General features: G+C 39.4%; 1 protein-coding gene across 2 annotated transcripts; it reads left to right on the top strand.

Moving 5' to 3' along the window:
* The first annotated feature begins 2409 nt into the window (after nt 1–2409).
* LOC145012644 (cytochrome P450 94C1-like) lies at nt 2410–3957 on the top strand. Of its 2 annotated transcripts, XM_078971437.1 has the most exons (2): nt 2410–2912; nt 3045–3957. In XM_078971437.1, the coding sequence occupies exons 1-2, from the start codon at nt 2438–2440 to the stop codon at nt 3893–3895; spliced, it is 1326 nt and encodes a 441-aa protein (XP_078827563.1). In that variant the 5' UTR covers nt 2410–2437; the 3' UTR covers nt 3896–3957. The 2 variants fall into 2 exon arrangements, with proteins under 2 accessions (XP_078827563.1, XP_078827562.1); XM_078971436.1 differs by having other exon boundaries at nt 2410–3957.
* Nucleotides 3958–25366: the final 21409 nt, after the last annotated feature.

The following is a 25366-nucleotide window of genomic DNA, read 5'->3' as shown; positions in this document are numbered from 1 at the left end:
TTTTCGGATTAAGTGCTGAATAGACAGAGGTTGTTAATCCATACAACACGGCGCACATATTAACTGTCGGACTTGCTTCTTGAGGTTTCTTGACTATTTTGTCAAGTAGTGTGAAGCAGAGATCCTAGTCTTGGTCACGACGTATCTGCCGTTAACTTTGGTTGTTGACTTTTTGACCAAAATAATTTTTAGTTAAACTTAGAAGGTTTAAGTTGTAGACTGATGTTTGACCTCTAATTGGTATCGTGGTGGTTTGTAAGATAGATTCCTATGAGCGTGTGCGTGTAGTTGTGATTCTTCAATTTTCAGTTCAGCTGAGTTATATTACTATAGTATGTGTTACATTATATATCCTTTGCATGATATTATATTGTTGTACTATAGTATATTGATTATACAAGTAGGGTAACATAGTATGTTTTATGTTGATTGCTTGATGATATGATATGTTGATATGTACGTTTGAGGAGTTGATGATTGATCAAACTAGAACCTAGAGCCTAGAATACTCGTGTCGATGACTAGACATGTACTAGAGTCGTTACTCGATGTTGATGACTAGACATGCACCAAAGTTGTTAGTTGATGTTTAATCAGGTGGATCAAAAATATAGTCGAGAGCCTTTGTTTGTATGCATTGTATATGTATTGCAGTATGTGGTATTTTAGGGAACTTATTAAGCTTTGTGCTTATAGTTGTTGATTAAATATATCCAGGTAGTTTATCTGATTGTGGGAAGACTCCAACTTAATTGTATCGTACCCGCATTGCAGTTGACTATGCTTTCAGACTTTCGATGTTTATGATGATTATGTTATATTATTTTTCATGACTAAGTTTTGTGGTTTTAAACAATTTGGTATTTTATCTTTTATGAAGTTGTTTATTTATGTTTTAAAAGAAATTTTTGTATGAAATTTAGGACATTATACAACACCTTCCTCAATTACACTTTTGATGACTTTACATAATTAGTCACTAATTTCTAAATGCTGTAATTTCAACATTTTTTCTTCTTATTCTTTTTTATTATTTATTTAATCATTTAATTATTGATTTATTTTCCTAATTAATTAAACACAAAAATCTAGCCATAAGTTTGGGATGTTACATAAAACTAAACCTATACCCATTCTTATTAACTTTCTTGTAAACAAAGACATCAACGACCTTACTATATATTTCTAAAGTTTTTCATAGAACCTTTGCTTCCCAAGTTACAAATTTAAGGAAATAATAAGTAGTAGCGAATTTGTTTAGGGGCTTGTTCAGCAACGACTTATGAAAGCTTAAATTTACAAGCCTTTAAGAAAAAGTTCCAATAAATGAAACAGCTTCGTTCCGGATTACAACCATAAATATATCTTTAAGTTAAAAAAAAATTAAATCCAAAAGCTTTTTGCTACGTCAAGTATTATTTATAACCAATTTACTAGAATACCCTTGTATTTCACTTTTAATTTTTTTTATACAAATATCATGTATTGTATATATTTCAATAATTTGTTATACATTAAAAAATTATAGACTAATTTTGCTAAAACGTTTTAAATCTTCTATTGTCGTAAACGAGACCTAGACACAAAACTGTAATCAATGAAAACAACATTGACGGTTTTGATAAGTAAAAAAAGGGCATTTTAGGATAAATCATATGTTTGGTGGAGATCACCTGAAAAATTGAATGAAGTTGTTATTTCCACGATATATATTGTAGGGACTGTTTCTGTCATTTTTGCTCTCTCTCTCTCTCTTTGGCGTGTTCGTTTGGATGGATCAGTTTGATCCGATCCAATCAAGTGAATCCAAATTGATTTCGGTTTTCAAAAGATAGATCCGAATAGTCCAAACCAAAATCAAATCCGATCCGATCCGATCCAGTTACAATTCGGTTGGATCGGTTTTTATAATTCGGTTTTCAAAAACCAAAACATTTTAAAATGACATACAATTATTATATTCATCAATTTTACACAAGATGTGAAAACAAATTATTTAGTTGTGATTTGAAATTTATAAACAACTAATAAAATGATATATTATAATTAAATATTTTTCAGATAGAAATTTTTTTGAGAGAAAATACATACTAATGTTTTTTTTATCAGGTGAAACGTTTTGAACCTATTTGAAAAAATAAATTACAAAATTAATAAATAACATAGATGTATATTATAAATAAATAGATAATAAATGTTTATTTGGTTTTTTTGGATTATTCGGTTCTTATTTTATAAACCAAAACCAATCCAAAATAAAAAATAGTAATTCGGTTTTGTTGAAAACCAATCCAAAGATCCGATTATCCGAACCAAATTGTCGAATTGGACAGTTCGATTTTATCCGGATAGTGAACAGTTCCTCTCTCTCTCTCTCTCTCTCTCCAAGAATATATAGAGTGAAAACTTATGATCATCTCCCTCGCACATTACACAAATGGTGTCATTTTTGACATTTCTTGCACTATCTCTCTCAACTCTCTTGTTCCTAGTCTTTTTAAAAAGGCAACTTTACTGCACATGTGATGTCTGCCATTGCTACCTCAAATCTCAATGGTCAACAAACTATAACAATCTGTGCGATTGGTACACTCATCTTCTCCAAAAGTCCCCATCTCAAACAATCCGTATTCATGTGCTACGTAACACCATCACTGCTAACCCTACCAACGTTGAGCACATACTCAAAACCAAGTTCCATAATTACCCAAAAGGGAAACAGTTCTCCATGATTCTTAGCGATCTTCTTGGCAACGGCATTTTTAATGTCGATGGTGATTCATGGTTATTTCAGAGAAAGATGGCAAGTTTGGAGCTTGGAAATGTGTCGAATGCCTTCGCGAATGTCTCTTGCCACGTTCAAAGTCGACTTCTCCCGTTGCTATCTTCGGCTACTAGAGAAAGCGATGGAGGTTTAGTGGATCTACAATCACTCTTTAGACAATTTTCATTTGAATATATTTGTAGATTTTCTTTGGGTTTAGATCTAAATTCACCCAAATTACCTTTTCATATTTCTCAATTCTCTGATTCGTTTGATCTAGCCACAACATTGTCGGCCAGGAGAGCTTTGTCTGCTTCTCCACTGATATGGAAGGCGAATAGGATATTGAATATGGGATCGGAGAGAAAGCTCAAAGAAGCAGTTCAAAATGTTAACTTTCTTATAGAGAAAGTCATTCATCAAAAGAAGAAAGTTGGGTTTACAAAGAACCAGGACCTTTTATCAAGATTCATGGTGGTATCCGACGACCACACCTTTCTTAGAGATGTGATCATAAACTTCGTTCTTGCAGGAAGAGATACAGTTGCCTCAGCCTTAACAAGTTTCTTTTGGCTAATCTTAAACCACCCAGAAGTCGAGTCCAAACTAAGGCTTGAACTTGATCAACTGATGAATGAGAATCAAGAATTTGCAACGTTCGAACAAGTGAAAAAGCTGGACTATCTTCAAGCTGCAATATACGAAAGCATGCGACTCTACCCGCCGATTCAGTTTGACTCCAAATTCGCAGTTGAAGACGATAAATTACCCGATGGAACCCTGGTTAAAAAGGGAACGAGGGTCACATTCCATCCATATGCAATGGCTCGGATGGAAACCATATGGGGTAAGGATTGCAAGGAGTTTAAACCGGAAAGGTGGTTGAAGGGTGGGATCTTCAATCAAGAAAGTCCATTTAAGTACCCAGTTTTTCAAGCCGGGTTAAGGACTTGTTTGGGGAAGGAAATGGCATTGATGGAAATGAAAACGGTGGTACTATGTTTGTTACCCCGGTTTAGCTTTAGACTTGTAAACTTCGATGGTGAGCTTCAGTTTGAACCGGCGTTAACGGCCACTGTGAAGAATGGGCTTCCAGTCATTGTTAGCGAGAGGAGTGTTGCAAGTCATTGATTTCTCTCTCTCTCTCTCTCTCTCTCTCTCTCTCTCTCTCTCTATATATATATATATATATATATATATATATATATATATATATATATATATATATATATAAGCATTTGTATTGTTTTTCACGCTTAATAAATATATATAATTGTATCAAAGTTGTGCTTAAACGTACTTCTACACATATTGAGCAACTTGCCATGTATGTCCTATTATTGTGACCATGTTTTAAGATAAAGAAACAATATTAATACGATGATCCAGAATGGAAGCCAAATTACATGCAACGTACATTTAGTTAGCATGTAATGGTACAGAAAAATTATTTAATAATAGCAAAGTAATAAGTGAAACAACAAATTTGGGCCGATGATTAATTAGGTGCAACCGCCATAGGCCACTTGCCATGAGTATGACGTAAGAGTTGTCGAGATCTTAATTTATCTGGACTATCCGTGGGTTTCATACCTTCTAATTAAGGTTCGAAAGTACTTATATTTGAGGTTGAACAAGTTTCTACTATATGCTCCAATTAATACATGTGTCAACTGCTTATTAAATAGATATGCTCCAAGTCATATAACACAAATCTAGATATTTGAGTAGGATTTACATGGAACAATGTTAATTTTAGGACCACATGTGTTGCATCACGTGAAGTAAAAAAGGAACGACATGCATATCATGTGACTTGCCATTTTTGGCCACCTGAAATTTTTGAGTAATAAGCAAATTAACGTATGGTGAACAATGGAACACATGAACTGCATGCTGGTGGTTGTCCTGTCGTTGTGGTCACATGTTACTATAACAGGGCCCTTTACATATGGACGAACGTTCCTTGTTATTAAGAGGCTGGAAAGTTGATAATCAATGTGACATTAATTATCAATGGGATACATCGTTTATAGAAAAGGTATTGCAGTAATTGCACTCTAAAAAATTATTTCGTCCTCACATGTGTTTGATTTCAATCTTTTTGTGTGTTCAATGAAAAACTTTGTAAAGAGTGCATGAAATCATTTTAATAAATGTTTGTTAATTTTTTTTTATGGGAAAATCACATATATATATCCTATTAAATTTCTAAGATTTACTCATACAATCACTTAACTTATTTTGTTTTTGTGGCTTTACTAGGGAACAAATTATTTGTAACCTAGCAATCTAATCTCTTTCACACATTGTAGCCAGTTTCCATTGCCACATAAACATAAGCGATTACAACAATCCAAACAACTGGTTTACCTCTTTCTCTTTCTCATCAAAAAACCCTCCTACCCTCTCTACAATCCAAAACCAGACATAGAAACAAGAAGACCGGTGATCGGAAAATACCCATCAATAAATGAAATGGTGAAACCAAACTGAAAATTGTAAGCACGAAGCTTAGTGAGTCTCCCCAAGCTACCACATACCATACACACAATCACATAAACTGGGCCTTCGCCCCTTCCTCAGGCCCTGCCTGGCATCGGACAGTGTCCGGCATCAGGCCCCGCCTGGCATCGAGCACCGCTCGGTATACAAATCTGTTTTTACCAGGCCCCGCCTGTCTCTAGGCCCCACCCGCTATGCACATACAAATGATAACATATAATCATGTTATTACATAAAGTCATACACAACACTATAATTACTAGTCTTAAGGCCCCGCCTATCATGTGCCCCGCCCCTACTATGCTAATAAAGAGATATGGAACCCCATCCACACTCAGCTAGTGATGAGATACGGGACCCCACCCACACTCACTTCCCTACCATGCACATAGAAGTATCAGGAAAACAAAAAGTATAACTAATCATGCATTCCTTCATCGGGTACCACCCGATATCGAATCGTAGTTCAGAAACATACATATAAACCTTCCTTGGGCCCCGCCCGGCATCGGACCGTAATATGGAACATGCTATCATACATAAATGGGTCGACATTGGTGCCTTCGACCCATTCTTATAGGAGAAAACTCACCTCACAAGTTTACTGTAGAATCTCGTGAATAAACCTCTCGCTGTTAGATGGCAGGTGCCCAAATTGTTGATCTCTCGACTCCCCAAGCTATCATTACCAACATAATACTTAGTCACAATCTAATAACCCCTTAGATATCATACCTTTCTCAAGACCCCCTTCCCGAGTCAAACTTGGTCAAAATCAAAGTTCAGGTCAAAGTAAACACCCAGTTAGAGTCAAAGTCAACACTCCGAGTTGACTCAACTCGTCGAGTCATCCCCCTGACTCGTCGAGTTCCGTTGCTACTCGTAGTCGTGAAAAAATGAGTCAACTCATCGAGTCCCTCCTCGGACTCGTCGAGTTATACCTGGTACAGCATCGTGACAAATCGACTCAACTCATCGAGTTCCCCTATGGACTCGACGAGATCCTTTGTCTGTTTGGGCCATCTTAGTGGATTAAGCCCCTACACTTCAAATCTAAGCTTCATACTTCACATACATACTGAAAATATCATTTTGATGGTAAAGTTTCAAACTTTACCCATTAATACTCTTACTTAATGGGTTTGGCTCAAACCCTAACTCCCAAGAACTTAGATCTTGGTCCATAAGTCATCCATACTCCAAACTAACAAATAGAAACAGAGATCTAGGCCTTAGGAATCATTTTCACACATAAAGCTTCTACCTTTTCCTCAATGCATGGCCTTTTGGGGTTTAAAATGAAAGGATGACATCTTCAAGCTTGCATGGGGACTCCAATGGCATAAAGTTTACGCCTTTATGCCATAACAGCCCTTAATGATTCCAGATCTGAAGGTCTACGCGCTTGGGACGTCCATGTCCCGAAAATCATGTTTCTTGGACCAAAAACCCCCCATATAGTGATAACAAGGAGATCTAACAAGCTACTAAGAAAGTTTAAGACTTTCTTACCAGAAAATGAAGAGGTTGGAACGAAGTTGTTGGATCTTTAATATCCTTCTTGAATTCTCAAGCCTCTCCTTCTTCCACAAGCTTCAACACAGTAGATTTCTCTCAAGGATGACTCACAACACTCAAACTAGCATTAGGATTTCTAGAATCAGGGTTTGGAAAATGGAGGTTGGAAACCCTAGAGTTTAAGATGTATAAACAGGGTGTAAAATCCCAGATTTAGGGTTTCCCAAACCCAGTCCAACTCGTCGAGTTGATCCCCTCCAACTCGTCTTGTTGGTCTTCCAAAAACACGTGTGGTAACGTTCTAAGTCGACGAGTTGACTTCTTGTTTGGAGATTTTCTTTCCTTATTTAGCCTTCTGGTTTCAAGGTGTTATAGTATGTGTGTTCGTTTGAGTCTATAAGGAAGGTAGAATTAGAGTCGATTTTTCAGATCCTTGGAATCAAACTCAATTTCGAGTAATGTTCTTTGTTCATGGTCGAATGACAATTGCTTGGAGTCAAACGTACTTTCTTGGCGTTGAAATCACTTGTGACTAAGTGTTGGTTGTTGAGTCCAAGTCAAATGCATGTATTTGGAGTTGTTCGAATCGTGTGTTGACGGTGTTGGTTGGAGTCGACATCGAATTCGACTGGTCACGTTCTTTGGTCTCGTACTGGAAACGAATTGGAGAAGAACAAAACAATTCACATTCAAGTCCATAATCTTTCAGTATTTTGGCTATTTCTACACAATTTCGAATTAGGGTACTTTTCTGTGAAGAGTGAAGGTGTTTCATTTTGAGTCCTTGAAGTTTAAGAGTTTTGGCAGAATATACCTATTTCAAATTGGGGATATATTTTTGTGAAGTGGGAAAATATTTTGAATGTGGTCCCAGTAGTTGACGCAAATTGACACTTTATGCCCATTTTTTTTATTTGTGATAAAGTTTCGCATTTAAAGCTAATCTGTCGCAACGGTCCCCTGTAAAATTTGCAAAAATGATAGTTTTTACCCATTTTTCGAAATTCTTGCAAATCTCATCGAACAAATAAAATTTTACAAAATTTGGAAATTTTCTCGGCTTTGAGTGATTTTTTTCGTGCAAAATTTTTATGGTTGCATTTTTGTCACACATTGAAGGGTAGTTTCGTCACGTTTATTCGTTGAGCGCTTCTCATCCTTTATGTGTTTAATAATTATTTGTTGTTTATAAAAAGGGGGAGAATATAGAAATGGGTATTCAAAGCTTCTCGGATATTCCTTTTAAAAGCAGAGTTGAAGACCGGTGTTACTTCAAGGGGGAGTTGGTCTTGATCGCCTAGAGCTCTTTTGGAAATTGAAGTTGGGACATCCAATCCTAACTTTGAGGGTGAGAATGTTAGGGTGAAAAGATATCATTGGATGTGGCTTAACCTCTTGTGATGTGTAATGGGTTGAGTCATTCATATAAATAGAAAGTGAGTTACCCCCATTTATAAAAGAACCATATAATGGAACCCATTTGATGTGAGATTTAGTTTAGAGAGAGAAACTATTACAAGACCCGATTTGTAAACTATTTCTATTCTAATGGAGCTTAAAAGATTTTATGACCACAAACACTCCAAAACATCTTAAAGGAAAGGTCGTTTGGTCTACAGTAGGCCATACTCATATATACCAAGATTATGGTACCAAAAGGCACAAAAACTCAAGAACTAGCAAGATCTAATGAAGCATTCCTCAAGTCCAAAAGTTTATACCTTCTGTAGGTTGCTAATGAGATAAAAGTTCTAGATCCACAAGCTTGATGCTCCTCAAACGCTCTCCAATGGACTCCTTCCATCAAGGATGAATATAAAAACACTCAAAATAGCTCAAAACTCTCAAATTGAGATTATGATTTGCAGAATATCGTTTGGGAGGATGGAGGCTGGAGGTGGGAGGGTCTCAAGGCAGATGATAACATTATATATGGCTTAAACCCTAAAACTTTAGGTTTGGTCACTAGCCTAGTACATCCAATGTACCAAATGAGTACACCCACGCTTTTAAATGGCTTACGCCCAACATACACCCCAAGTACGCATGGCGTAAGGACCTTTTTGTAATAAATGATACTTTGAGTCTAGAAAGGAAATTACCTGATAGTTTGGGTGTTACATTTTCTATCAACAAGACAATTGCTCTAGAATTGTCTCGATTGTCAAAACAAAAAATTCTATCCAAGGAGAGTCTTCCAGTATCAATCTTTGTCCATTGCGAAGCGTACACAATCACCTCCCCTTGTTGCAACTTCTCATACCCCAAACAAGAATACAATGTAGATACTTATTTTCCTTCTTTTAGATCTTTTTCAATCTTAGATAACTAATATCAATCCCCACGTTTCATCTATCTTTTAACAAATTAGACAAGAACTTACAAAGATGAGGAATTTGATCGAATAACCTGCATTTAAATAGCTCGTGAAGTTATGACAACATTTCCTTCAATACTGAATGAACCAACTAAAAAGGTGACCTGCCTTTAGGAGCCACACCAGGAACAAGGTCAAATGAGAGCTCTACCTAATGTGACCGTGATAAAACCGATAACTCTTCAGGGAAAACATCGTTATATTCCCTAACAAACTCCACATTAGAGTAACCCACTACCTCCCTTAAGCTCTCCATTACATGAGCCAAGAAGAAACCACACATGTTTGCTATAATCTTGCATGTTGTCAACACATAAATGATTGGAGTAGACCCTAGATTTTTCTCCTTATGGCATAGACATATGCTCCCTCGATAAGCAGAATACACACATGTTTTTAGCGCAAGGAATTTCGACCCGATTGTTGGAAAGCTAACCTATATCAATGACAACATCGGATGACTTGATCCCATTCATAATCAAGGTCAAAGGAAAAGTGTGTACCTAACAATAATAGAACACCCATAAAACTTTTCCCAAACTGGAACAAAATTACCTACCTCTATATCAATGCCTAACAAAAATTAATCATAGGAAGTAATGACACAAAAGGTCTACCATACATACAACTATTACAACTTGGAGTACCAACCACCAGGTCCATGGGTTTCCTCATGGTTACTCTAGTCCCAATTGTATATCATGTGCTTATGATAGTATTTGGCCCATACTAACATTCACGCCTATATATAACTGCTCTTGGCATTACCACAAAGCCTCCTATCTTACAAATTTAGGTTAAAGATTGGTACTTCTATTTCTCTTTCGAGATTCCATAACATGCTAGAATCCATAGACTAAAATAAAACTTCTCTTCCCAACCTACCATCAACCAATGATAAACCAACAACTTGCAAGGCGTTCCGAATACATACAATCCAGTCATTACCCCAAGATGATATTCCATTTCCTCGACATGTGCAACAGTATTCAAACTGTGAATGCTCTGATAACTAAGCTTATGGTTCATAAGCGATTCCCCTAACGTCAAGTGATATTTACGATTACAAAATCTGGGAGAAATAAGAAAAGATGTTTCGATATCAAAAAGAAATAAGTGTCCTAAAGGCATATATCAATTAACATATAACTCTCAATACACACACTCTCCCCCCTTAGGAGTCTAATACACTTAATTGAGCTAGTCTATATTATGAGGCTGAACACCGGCCTCTGTATTCAGCTCGCTCACATCATGGCTCTAATACCAACTTGTAACATCATGATTTTTCACCCAACTTTTTTTTTTATTTTTTCAAAAGCGCTTTTTAACCAGAATACAGTGGCATAAGTGTGATTTTGAATTTTATGAAAAACATAACTAATGTTACTATATTACGAAAAACAACCTTCATCAAAATTAAAGTTCATAAAACCAACTCAAATAAAGTTCTCAAAAACCAGGTGTAATAAAAACTCCACGGAATAACCAAAATGGTATCATTACTAAATATAGACTAAATGTAACCACCCAAGAGACCCATCCTCACCAAGCCATCAGACAATGTTATATGTACCAATGCAAGGCAAACAACAAGCAAAAAAAACAAGTGTTGGCATAAGCTAATTGAGAAAATCATAAGTACAATGTTATGGAATGAACATATATCAAATGGGTCAAACTAAACATCATATAATATGCATTAAAACACTCATATATCATGGAAATTGGTACATTATATAATCATCACAATAAGCTTAATTGTTATTCTTCTTTAGAATCTTAACTTTTAGTTACACTTCATTATTATTCTTTTTAACTAGTAATTACTTCATACATCGATATAATATTATAAGATAATATTAATTTTCATTTTCATCATTAACAATTACTTTCCTCTTAATCACCTTTGTAATTGTTATTATAATACTTCATATTTACTGGTCTATATATCAATCAGTAACCCCAACATAAGTATCCCATTCGCTACTAACGTGATCGGCATGAACCAATGCACTAAGTGAGGTATGGCTCCCACCCATAACATTATCCCTGATTATTGAGTGTTTGCTACTCTAACATTGCGTATACTACTACATGGGTTGCCGTTAGATATTGTCACAAGCGGTTCCAATTTCATCATGTTACAACTCCAAAATCCCACTGGTGTTTGCACAAACATTCCATTAATCATCAACACCACTCCAATCATGTAAACCATGAATCATGCCCCAAGTGGTTGTCTAGAAAAACCATTCGACGTCAGTGTTGGTTTAAGCTTTTATCCTACAGGTATCTTTCAACCGACTAGATCATCATATAATGTAGATAGGATAAACATGTAATCTATGTTTCTAACCTTGACCCTCTAAGTGTGTTCCCCTTGTTAATTAATAAGTTATTAATTCATTATACAAGAAAATTACACATTTAACCTCCCTAAGTAATCATGCATAATTATTATCAACTTTTAAGATCATATCACTTCTCAATTTACTCATTATGAAGACATGCGAGTTAGTTATTACAAGTTAACCATTTCATATCAACATACAATATCATACACATCACATCATCATTATGGCACATCACAACACTAGTATGATTTTTCCTAGCAACATAGACAAATATTTCCAAGAAATTATAACATACATACATCACATATAAACAACACAAAACCATTTTCCTAGCATGGAACTAACACACATCTCTCATAAAAAGAAATTAAGAATCTAGAATATAATGCATCCTAAATTCTTATACACAAAAAGGAATCATCATTACTAATAAAACATCATTTATAATAGGGGCACATGAAACCTATACAACCTAGGTTCATTCCAATCCCTCTAAGATATTGAAACCCCTAACAAAGTACCTAAATTCCACAACGATTAACTCACATTTGCCAAAAAAAATGCTATTTCCTTATTTCAAGTCACACAAACACTTTAGTTATCAAGATTTCCCTTAATAACACACAAATAAGTATATTGCTAGGTGTTTTTCAAGATTAAAATTTGATACTCTATAAACCAAACATGCAAATAAATTACTAGACCAAATTCCTAGATTTTAACCCGAAACAACAATGTAATTGTTAACACACTCTCGTGTGCATATTAAACAAATAAATTTATCACTGCTGGTTGTACTAAAAATATAGCACATGAAAGCAAGGTCGAATCCTCAGGGACACAGCCTAATGGTCAATGCCTTTTTGCATCAGGCACAATCTAGTCATGACATAAATTAATAAGAAGGGGGATTTTGATTAAACTAAAAACGAAAAATGCAGTGATATTAAATTAAACAAAAATAAATATTAAAAATGGTTTCAGTTCTGCTGCGACTTTCCTAATCATGCAACTAACCCAAATCTGATTATTTGAGTTGCGTCCTATCTAGGTTGGTACTGAGAAAAACTAACAAGCTCTAGTATAATCTCTTTTACCTAAGGAAAAAGGCTATGTGCTTACCTCCACAAGGGTTAGTAAATGAGATAAGGGTTAGTTCCCACACTCTACTCTCTCCAATCTCCTTCTCCTCCAAGCCTTCTCCTTCCAAAGATCCTCTTTTCAAGCTTCAAACACAAAATGGGAACACACACACGCGTATTAGGGTTTTAAGGGGCTCTCAAAGACTGCAAATAGGCCAAAGGAGGCTAAGGCGCCTTTAAATAGAGGTGCAAACCTTGGAATTTAGGGTTTCACCTGCCAGATCCTACTCGTCGAGTCCCAATATAGACTCGTCGAGTAGGTCACTTAACATGTGATCTCACCCCGCTACTACTCGACGAGTAGGTCAACCAACTCGTCGAGTAGTGATTAACCCAATAAATCTTATTTAAACAATACCTGAGAATCGGGGTGTTACAACTCTCCCCCACTTGAACTAGACTCCACCCTCGAAGTCCGCTGGAATAAACAATGTCGGGTAATGCTCGCGCATCTCCACCTCCGGCTCCCATGTACACTCGGATCCCTTCCGATGTTCCCACTGTACCTTTACTAAAGGTATTTCCTTGTTCCGCAAAATCTTCTTCTTCCTTTCCAAAATAGCCACATAGTTCAGGCACTCGTCGACCTGAATGTCATCCAACGATGCCACTGCCTCCTCGTCCATAATGCATTTTCGCAATTGCGAAACATGAAATGTGTTGTGGATCTGGATAAGCTCCTCCGGAAGCTCTAGCCTATAAGCGAACCTGCCAACCCTGGCAACAATCCTGAACGGCCCAATGTAACGGGGACCCAATTTTCCCCTCTTCCTGAAGTGGATCACACCCTTCCAGGGTGAGACCATCAGGAGAACCATGTCACCCACTTGAAACTACAACTCAGATCGGCGTCGGTCGGCATAACTTTTATGCCGGCTCTGAGCGGTCTGCAGTCGTTGTTTAATCTATTGTATCATCTCAATAGTTTGCAGAACTACCTCTATCCAACCCATCACCTTGTGCCCAACCTCACCATAGCAGACTGGGGTCCTACACTTCCGCCCATACAACAGCTCGAAAGGCGGGGAGCCAATACTGGAATGATAGTTGTTTTTGTAGGTGAATTCCGCAAGCGGTAGGTGGGAATCCCAACTCCCATCGAAATCAATGACGCACGCCCTCAACATGTCCTCGAGGGTCTGAATGGTCCGCTCACTCTTCCCATCAGTATGTGGATGGAACACTGTGCTAAAATGCAGTCTCGTATCCAGTTCCTCGTGTAACCTCTGCCAAAAACGGGAAGTAAACCTGACATCTCGATCTGAAATGATAGAAACTAGAACCCCATGGCGAGATACAATCTCTCTGACGTACAGGTTGGCCAACTTCTCTGCCGATGAACTCTCCCGTATGGATAGGAAATAGGCACTCTAGGTCAATCGATCCACGATGACCTATATAGCATTGAACCCCCTTGCGGTCTTCGGCAACTTCATTATGAAATCCATCACGATCTATTCCCATTTCCACATGGTAATCTCCAGAGGCTGCAGCTTACCATGCGGCCTCTGATGCTCGGCCTTGACCATCCTACAGGTTAAGCACCTCTCAAAAAACCAAGTGATATCTAGCTTCATGCCAGGCCACCAATAACTCAAACACAAATCATGGTACATCTTGATGGCTCCCGGGTGAATCGAAAAACGAGACTTATGAGCCTCCTCCATCACTGTCTGTCGGACCCCTCCGGACATCGGAACCCAAACCCGACCGTAACGGGTCAACAACCTGCGGCTATCCTGAAGAAACTGGGCGCTTTCTCCTTTAATCCTTTCCAAATTCTAGTTCTCTAGTCTCATACCCTCAATATGAGCATCCCTGACCAAACCCACCAACGGGGAATCCACCGCTATCCTCATACACCTGGCTGGGGTCGAGGACCCAGCTGACTTGCGGCTCAGAGCATCCGCAACCACGTTCGCTTTACCAAGATGGTAAAGGATCTCACAATCATAGTCCTTGACCACATCCAGCCACCTACGCTGACTCATGTTCAGGTTCGGCTTATCCATGCTATGTCTCAAACTCTTGTGATCCGTGTATATAGTACAACGGACCCCGTACAGGTAGTGCCTCTAAATCTTTAGAGAGAAAACCACCGCTCCCAAATCAAGATCGTACGTAGGGTATCTTATCTCATGTGGCTTCAGCTGCCGCGATGCGTAGGCTATCACTCGTCCCCTCTGCATGAGGACTTCCCCCAAGCATGTGATGGACGCATCATAAAATACCACAAATTCCTCAACTCCCTCGGGTAGTGTCAACACCGACGCCTCACATAAACATCGCCAAAGGGTCTCAAATGCCCTCTGCTGCTCAGGGCCCCACCGGAAATCCACCCCTTTCCTTATTATACGAGTGAGGGGTACGAAAATCTTGGAGAAATCACGAATGAATCTTCGATAATACCCTGCTAAGCCTAAGAAACTCCTGATGTCTGAAGGAGATTTCGGAGTCTCCCGTTGCATAACTACCTCCATCTTGGCTGGATCGACCAAAATCCCCTCCTGGTTAACGAGGTATCTGAGGAACTGGACCTCTCGCAACCAAAACTCACACTTCGAGAGCTTGGCATACAACCATTCTTGTTGCAGAACCTCCAGCAGCTCCCTGAGATGCTCCTCATGCTGCTTTCGGGTCTGGGAATACACCAAGATATCATCTATAAACACAATGACCGAGCGATCGAGCATCGGTCTGCAGACTTGGTTCATCAGATCCATGAACACTGTTGACGCGTTGGTGAGCCCAAACGGCATCACCACGAACTCGTAGTGACCATAACGAGTCTGAAACACAGTATTCTCCACGTCTTCCTCCCTCACCCTTACGTGGTGATATACTGATCTCAAGTCAATCTTGGAAAACCAAGATGCACCCTACAGCTGATCAAAAATATTATCTATCCTCGGGAGTGGATAACGGTTCTTCATTGTTAATTTGTACAGCTCCCTGTAGTCAATGCACATCCTGTGTGAACCGTCCTTCTTCCTGACGAAAAGGATCGATGCTCCCAAGGGTGAACTACTCGAACAAATAAACTGCTTAACCAGTAGCTCCTACAACTGAGATGATAGCTCTTGCATCTCAGTCGGTGCCAATCGGTACGACGTCTTGGCGATAAGGCCGCACCTGGCACTAGGTCAATCCGAACTCAACCTGCCTCTCCGCAGACACTCCGGGTAACTCCTCCGGAAACACATCAGCAAACTCCCTCACCACCGAGACCTCAAAAACTGAGAGATGCTCTATAACCGGCGTATCTACCACATACGCCAAATAACCAGCACACCCACACTGAATATATTGTCGAGCCCTGGCTGCCGAGCAAAACCCTGATCCCAACCTGGTGCCCTCACCATATACTACAAGTTCTCCCCCACTTGGGTTTTAAACCACCACCCACTGCCCCTCATAGTCGATCATGGTGCCAAAACGGCTAAGCCAATATATCCCTACAATCATGCATACATCCCCCATGGAGATAGGAATCAAATCTATCGGGAAGGACACCCCGAAAATCTCCAACTTGCATCCCCGGTAGACCGAAGAAGTATAAACCCTGTGCTTGTTGGCGATCAAAACTCGTAACGGGCACTCAAGATCATCCATCAGCACACCGAACCCTCTAGAGAAGGTCTGAGATACAAACGATTGACTCGCCCCCAAGTCAAATAATACCAAAGCGGGAAAAGAATTCACTAAAACGTACCTAATCACAAAGATAATCAATAAGCATAACACAAATACAATAACTGAGACAGAGAATAGAAACGTACCAGCAATCGCATCCGGTGCTGACATGGCCTCCTCGGCCGTGAGCTGGAAGGCGCGACCCTGAGCCTTCGGGGGCTCCACCTTGACAGGCCTCCTATCTCAAATGCTCACAGTAGCTGGCGCGTAACCCTGCGCTGGCTTGGCGGTGAGCTGCGGACAGTTGGTCTTCACATGACCAACCTGATGACACTGGTAACAAATCTTCATATCTGATGGAGGGGCGGACTGATGGCAGTCCCTGGCATAGTGCCCCTCCATGCCACATTTGTGGGACCCACCTCCTGCTCGACAAACCCCCACATGAGCCTTGCCACACTTTCCACATGTTCATCTCTGATGACCCCCAGACTGTGTATCAGCGGTCTTAGACCGCTTAGGCACCGACTGACACTGTGTCGGTGCCTAACGCTGCTCCTTCAGCTGCAGCTCTATCTCCAACTCACGCTGCCTCACGGCTTCCTGAAGGTCTAGGAGGGTATCACAATGTTGTGTAGCGTATATCCATCTTGAGCATACTCATATAACGAGATATCTAAGACTGCTCTGATGCAAACTTCGGGAAAAACATAGCCCTCTCAGTGAACGTCCGGGTGATCTCCATCACAGACTCCCCATCCTGTCTCAATGTCAAAAACTCCTGAGAGAGCCGCTCCTATTCCACGCACGGAACGTAGCGGGTTCGAAACATATCCCAGAACTGCTCCCAAGTAATAGCAACCCGCTGATCAGCAGAATGTGAACCTGTCGTCAATCTCCACCAGTCCTTTTCCCTGAGCCTAAGCAAGTTCAGAGCACACCTGACCTTTTGGTTAGCACGACATGAGCATGTGAAGAAATAACCCTCGACGTCAGACAACCACCACATAGACCTGATCGCATCCTGTGTACCATCAAATGTCGGGGGCTTCATATTATCGAACTCCCGGTACTGGAAAGCCCTAACGGCTCCTTCTCCAACCCATGCCGCAGTTACAGCCAAAGTGGCTGCAGCGACAACTGTCTCTGCTAGAGCTGCATATCACTCATCGAAGTACTCCACCATCGCGATCTTAATCGACCCAAACATCCCTGGCAGCTTTGCTCGGAACACAGCAGCAATCTCATCGTGCATGATCTCCTGGATCTTGGCATCCAACTCTTCGGTCCCTATCTGAACCATGGGCTCAGGTGCTACCGGCACCTCCAACCCTCCGTCTCCCGACCCCGATCCTGATCATGATCCTTATCCGGATCCCGAAGCAACATGTCTCGTCACCACCATACTGAAATATATATACAAGTCAACAGATAAATAACATAATGTCGGGAGATCAAAACCCACAAACCCTAGGGGTTATGATTTCCTTGCTACATGTATGGGTCCTGTGATTTCAGTAGTACGGTCCCATACTACCTTCCACACCTACCCATATTTGTCTCAAGTATCACCACAACGCCCTAACAATATCATCAACATAGGAAATGCGCTCAACCCCCACTTTTAGGGGAATACCAAATATCTCACATCTAGACTCACCACTTATCACAACTCACACATCCATGAAACTTCAATCGTCCCCTGCAGCTCCAGTGCACAGTAGCTGCACATAACGTTGGACCCTATAGACTTTCGAATATCCAATCCTACCCGAAGGCCGAATCAACATTCTCAGGCTATAAGGTCTTTATTATGCACAGCCGCGATGCATACACTAAATATCTACAGTTATGATGTCAATTCCACGTACAAGAAACCCTAGGCTAATAGGCATCATGTACTCAGGCAAACCTATCATGCGATTCCTGAAGATCCCTAGCCTAGCATTAGCATGTTGTTCTAACATATCAAAATATCAAATAACAGCATGGTATTTTGGGGTTTACTTACAGACTCCGGCTGATCGTACCCTCTGCATCCTCCATCCTTTATTTTGAAAACCATTTTAAAACTTACTTTCCGAAAATCTCCTTGATTTGAGACTGGATTCACACGAGTTTTCCTCCAATTCACTCAAACCAAGCCTCTGATACCAACTTGTAACATCCATAAATTTTATACCAAATTTAAACTTTTCAATCGTAAATAAAAACCAAATAGCATTGTTCACAAAAATGTTTTCAAATCAATATCCATCAGAGTGTCCTAAAATCATAACACAAGGATGAGGAGCGGTACGGTCACGCCTTCACCTCGCCATGATCTCCTGAAGTACCTGAAACAATAAACTGAAAATTGTAAGCCCAAGGGCTTAGTGAGCTACCCCTAAAATACCGATACCACACTGACAATAACATATCAGTAATAATCAATCAATCAACATGCATATTGGGCCATCGACCTGACTGGTCCGCCCTACAGGGCCTATAGTCTATCTGGATCTATCCCGAGCCTTCGACATGACTGGTCCGCCACGTGGACCTACAGTCTCCCAGGACCACTCATAGGGTGTGTTGGCCTACCTCACAAAGCAGGACTGCCTCAACCCAACCAATCAAGCAAATACTATGTGCGCATAACTATCATATACTGACATATGTAAACATCAAGCATATCTATCACTAGTCATCAATCATAGAATTCTCTCGTAACTAGAGTACCGACCTTGCATGCCACTAACATACCAATCCCCACAGATCATAAGAGCATAGCATATTGTGTACCCTGATTTCGATCTAACAGATCATAACCACATATAGCATACCATAACAATAACAACTAAGGGCTGGTCTTGGTGTCGTAGACCTTATCGATATAGTGAGGATAACTCACCTCACAGATGTCGGTACGGAAGGTAAACTCCAACTCTCAGATCACTTGACACCGCCTCCACCACCTATTATCATAGTACAATATACATGTAAGTCCTTAACCTTATAAGGTACTCCATAACCCCCTAAACAACCCCTGATCAAGGTCAAATCCCTCAGTTAAGGTCAACAGTCCATGTTGACCCCAACTTGCCGAGTACCCTCGGCTACTCGCCGAGTTCCTTGAAGTACAATCCAACTCGCCGAGTCATCGGGGTGACTCATCGAGTTCCTTCGATTCTCATTCAAACTTAAGGCCACCCTTCGAGTTCCCTCCTTGCAACTCGACGGATACACACGCATACATATTCTAGGGAAAACTCACCCGACTCGCATAGTTATTCTTCAACTCGTCGAGTCTTATGGTAATCTGCATCAGACTCGCCGAATTGTTCATCCAAATCGTCGCGTTCACGGTCATCTTCATGTGACTCGCCGAGTCCATTCAATCATTTTTCCATACGGATCTATTTTGAGCCATGCAGCGACTCCAAATCACAGATCCAAGCTACTAGGGCATGCTTTTCACATAAAGGTGCAAACTTTACGTGCATGCATGGCTATCAAAGGCTCTAAATGCCTATTTTAAGTTCTTAATGGAACTTCATGCTCAAGAGGGACCTTAATCATGACCAAAACTGAAACTTTATGCTTCTAGAATCCAAGAAGGGTCCAGATCTGAAGTTCCAACCTCAGATCTAGCCCATAGCTCATCTTTCCAACTTATTATCTCACCAAAAACCCTAAAACTCAACCAATAGAAGAGATTCACAAGGAAAAAGGCGATGTGGTTACCTCCAGAAGATGAGGGTTTTAAGGGGCTCTCAAAGATTGCAAAGAGGCCAAAGGAGGATAAGGCTCCTTTAAATAGAGGTGCAAACCCCGGAATTTAGGGTTTCATCTGCCAACTCCTACTCACCGAGTCCCAATATGGACTCGTCGAGTAGGTCACTTAACACACGATCCCACCCCGCTGCTATTCGACGAGTAGGTCAACCAAATCGTTGAGTAGAGTTTAACCCAATATATCTTATTTAAACAATACCTGATAATTGGGGCGTTACAGTGTACACCTTGCGTACCACTCTAGTACGCTTAGTGTACTACCCCTTCAAGCAGTACGTGTTGCGTGCGTGAAGTTACACACGACGTACAAGCAAGATGTGCACATTTAACCGTTAAGTGCTTAATACTTGGGATTTCAACATGCAACTTGAGATCTGAGTCCATTAAGACGTCTTAAGGCATAAAGTGAGTTTTTAATTACTATAACACTCCTATGGTGCATATACAACCCTAATGCATTGGATCTAAGTTTTCTCAAGTTATACATGCAACAAAAAAATTATCCAAAGCATGAAATCTATCTAGCATACAAATTTGGTACATGAATCAAAGAACTAGTTAGAAGAATACCTCTTATCTGTACCAAGTAGAATTTGGCATTCCAAGAGCTTAGCACCTCAAATGTGATGCCTCAAATAAGTCACAAACACCATGAACAATTAGATGAATATGAGAGACAAGTTATGAACCTAAAATCAGCTAGGATCTTCATGGAATTCACAAGTCACGATTTTAGGGTTTAGGAAATACATATATAGTTAGATCTAGTCAAATTTCATCTTTTGGGTAAAGTGGTGTCGAAGAAGGAACATAGACGATTGGAGGTGTGATGTGCGTTTACATGGGGAGTGTATAATCTTGACAGTTCAGTAATTATTGTTATAAAGAGTGTATGTGAACAAAATAAGATGGCCTGATCATACTTGGTATGACTTTATGGCATGGTTCTTGTTTGACTTATTTCTTTCGAATTGGAACAAGCATTTAATATTCTATCTTATTTTCTGGTTATGTACAACCATTTTTTCGTCTGATGATGTGTCAGTGGCAACCTGGAATATGGAAGCGTTTTATGTTATAGAATTATATGTCTCCTGTTGTTTTTAGCAATTATTGAATGGGGTGTTAAGTGGGATCCTACAGGTCTATGAGATGATGATCGTGTTCCTATAGGCCCATTGGGTGTTGGCCATAAGTCTTCATGCATGTGGTCAGATGATGGTAAGAACGATGTAGAACCATGAGCTTTTCATTCTAATGGTTACATAGTGTCATGATGTATCATGAACCATCATGGATTCTGATGGGTTTCGAGCCTCACTATATCAAATAAAATAGTAGCGGAAACAATAAACAAATTTGATCTAACACTCGAAACAATTAGATATAATCTATGTTAATATATGCAACTTATTTAGAACTCTATATGTCAAAAGACACAAACCTTTGACTCCACCATAGACTTTTTCTTTTGACAGACCAGCTGATTGAACTAGAGAACCCAAAGTAGAGTTCCTCTCTTATAATTGCACCCAAGACGCAAAACTTCAGCAGATCTGAACACCTCACCACGAAGCCACGAAGCAACATGATGCAAGCTTAAATCGACGACACTATTCATCGTCACGATGTGACTGAAGAGGTGTCACATCATGAGATAGAGCCTTCATGTTTTCTAGGGTTTCTCATGGGTTCTGACTTTTGTAGTAAGAAGGCTAAGTTTTCATCCATCAAAAACTGGATTTGACTCTTTTATTTATAGGGATGTGTTTTGAAACCCTAAAGATAATTACCAAATCTATTAGTAATTATCTAAACTTTCGATAATTATCCAAGAATCAAACCATTATATAATATTCCATATTCTCCATGTTTGATAACTAATTAATTAATCTATTAGTCAATTAACAAAACAAAGTCCCTCAAATAAATATCTTTTTAGTTCTGCTTTATTTTGTTCTTGATTGTAACCTAAAAGGACATTACTATTTATAGTAATATTATCGGGCTTGTTATGGATATGGGCACTATTCTCCATCATATTCCGCATACGCAAGTTAGACCCGACAGTTGTGTAATGGAAACCCTTGTGTTGGTTCGTTAGTTGTTTTGGCGTAGTTGGGTGTTTAAGCAGTATGAAAATACCACGAGTGGCTCAGTAGATGATGGGTTTAGGTCAGGCTTTGGTAGGATGTTGACTTGTAGGAAAAATTTATGGTTGTATATCAATATCTCCTTGTTAAGTTTTCTTATGGATTCTGGTTCATTTTGTGAGAGTGGTTTCGTGAGAGTTAACTACCAGTGATGGGTTTTGTTGTCGGTCTTTTGAATGAATTGTAAAAGGGTTGTACACCTAAGTTGTTATGGGTTATATGATTCAGTACGAGATTTAGGATTGGCCAATGTTATGCTCTTGGGAGCAGTTGGTTAGTGATGACTTATCATGAAGTCAAGTATGTATTGGAGGACTTCTAGGCACGATTTCCAAATTTGGGATGGGTCGGACTTCACGATCTGATTGATTGGGTGTTCACTCTACACGGTTTAGTAGATTTTATAGTTGGGAGTAGGGGTAGGTACGAAAAATTGATGATCATTAGTCATTCTTTAGAGATTCAAAGTTTAGACTGATGGGTTCCTGGTTTTGTGGAGCATGGTGACGGAAAGGGTCAACGGATCCAACTTTGACAGTTACCTAGTTTGAGTGTCTATCACTATGAGTTGGGTCTTACAGTTCGGGAAAGAAAGGTAGTTGTTCCACTTGCGTGTTTTCAAATGGTTAGGTTTCCTACTAGCATTAGTTGGCATCAATATCGTGTGTTCTCACTAGAGGATTGAATCTGCATTTGGGTCGGAAGATGGTCGTCTGTTTAGAGAAATGTTCCAAGTGCTTAAATGAATTGGATTTTGATCTTTGGGAGTTTTTTCTCAGGAATGGGGTATGCACATGGATTTGGAATCCATATGCTTATGGTTGTAGAGTAAAGTGTTGGAAGATGTGTTGTTTCCTATAAAGGAGAGTGGGTTTACAAAACTCACAAGGGGTTCAGAAAGTGTTTAAGGAATAATAGGTAAGGACGGATTTCGAGGATGGAATCTAATTCAAGTGGAGGAGAACTGTAGCACCTATTCCACATATACTTCCTTTAATATTGAATCATGTTAGACTTTCATAATATGGAATTTTGTGGTGACCACAACATGGTAGATGATGCACTACAACGTGGTCACAACTAAGTTGAACAACGTGCTTTATACGCACCACGACGTGGCAAGGTCTTGCCATGACATGGTGGTAGCCATAGTACAAAACCTAATTTCCCTAATTTTGAAGCCCTGTTTAAGGGATATGATGGCTAAGGTTTGCTCACCCTCAGCCTTCATCACCTCCCTTTCGACCTAAAGCAACCCTAGCCTCGATTGTTGACCTCTTGAAGATTTTTGGTCGTTTTTGGTTGTATTTAAGAAGAAGAAGATGTTCTTGGTGCATAGATCCAACAAGCAAATCTCCTTATCACCTTCTTGCACACATTTTGGACTTTTGTGGCTCGTAGTGCCTGTTTTTGCTTCGTATGAGTTGTGTTGTTGTCAACTAGCTTTCAATGTGAGTTTTCTCACTATATTTTGTATTGAACTATGTATCCTTGTATTTAGGATGTTGGTATGTTATAGTGACCTGTTATATTGGTAGACCTATTATGATTACAAGTGTTTTTTAATGTTAACTGTTTGTTTGAATACATTGACATATTATGGTTGGGTTGAGGCGATCTTGTTGTATGTTGAAGAATAAGATACACGGGCGACCCAATTTATATTATAGGCCCAAGGATAGTGGTCCAGTACTATGATGTAGGCTCAGAAGAGCAGTCCAAGTGCATTATAGGCCTTGTATGGTGGTACAGTTATAATGAAGGCTCATATGTACATGCATTGTATGTGTATTGATATGTGGGGTATTTTAGGAATTCTCTCTAAGCTTTAGCGTACGTTTGTGGATTTAACTGTTTTTCAGGAGTGTGAAGGTGGGAGTGTACTCATACACACACATCTATAGTTTTATGATTCGAGATTCCACATTGTTTTCCCTTATATGCCTGATTTTGAATTATGGTCTATGAACAAATGGTTTGAGTTGGATGTAACTTTATAAAATTGGTGTTTATTTTACTTTGAAAATGAAAATTTTATTTTGTAATTCGGGATGTTACACAGTCACTATGGAAGCTATTAAGATGCTTCTTAATGAACTGTAAGAAGAGAACCATCAAGAGATGAAAAGATTGTTGGATGCTCATTTAGGAGGCACCCAAAAAACCCTCACATATTGATGAGGTTGCACTGTTTGTTGTGGGTGCATCATATGTTGTAGGTGCACCATCTGTTGAAGGTACCCCATCTTTTATTAGTGCAAGGTTTGTCATAAACTTATACCGAACTCAAGGTTCATATCGTGTTACATGCCATCCAACACAGTCAAACAAGATGGGATGTTCTTTTAGATCATCCATGGCATGATAGCCAAATGAGTATGGGGGAGTCGTGACCCAAAAGTAACTATGAAGTGGATCACTGAAACAAATCGAGTTCTCAAAGCTAATGGATACCGGGATGATCAAAGAGTTATCTAAGTTTTACAAGTCCTTAGGGGAAATAACCCTTATTTGGTGGGAAAGAGTATGCCAAACCTTGGGAGATGATGATGAAGCAAATATGTCTTGGGATGAATTTGCTTAGTAGATAAAAGCTAAGAACTATGCTCCTTGTAATATTGAGATGGTTGATGAGTTCTTTGACTTGAAGAAATGGGACCTATCAATAGAGGAGTACATGAAATAATTTCCGGATAGGATGTTTATTATTAGAGATGTTCTTCTGGCTGAGAGTGATTGTATTAGCCTCTTTGTGAAAGGATTACTTGTTGAATATGAGGTTAAAGTGAAGAAAGTTGACACTTTAGATGATGTTATTGTGGTTGCTCAAAATATTAAGGATACGATTATGAGGAAGGTAAGAAATAAGCAAAGGGTAGAGAAGAAGAGAGCCCAAAGCAAGGTGTGCTACAAATGTGGTAATCCTAACCACGTGTCCTTTAAATATAAGAAGAAAGTTTGTGATGTCGATTGTTATTCTTGTCATGAAAAATGTCACATCAACAAAGCTTTCCTAAAGAAGAAGAGTGAAGTTATAGTGCAGAATATGGGGAAGAAAGTGAAGCCAACCGAAGTCAAAGCTCGTGTTTTTCAGTTGACTGCCGAGGAAGCGAGGGAGGCTCCGGGAATGGTGTCAGGTA

This window comes from Lactuca saligna, chromosome 8, assembly GCF_052625555.1.
Source record: "Lactuca saligna cultivar CGN05327 chromosome 8, ASM5262555v1, whole genome shotgun sequence".
NCBI classification, from domain to species: domain Eukaryota; kingdom Viridiplantae; phylum Streptophyta; class Magnoliopsida; order Asterales; family Asteraceae; genus Lactuca; species Lactuca saligna.
This window is presented reverse-complemented; position numbering and strand designations above follow the sequence as displayed.

Coding starts and splice junctions, on each gene's coding strand:
- LOC145012644 (XM_078971436.1), top strand. CDS start 2,438: ATGGTGTCATTTTTGACATTTCTTGCACTATCTCTCTCAACTCTCTTG.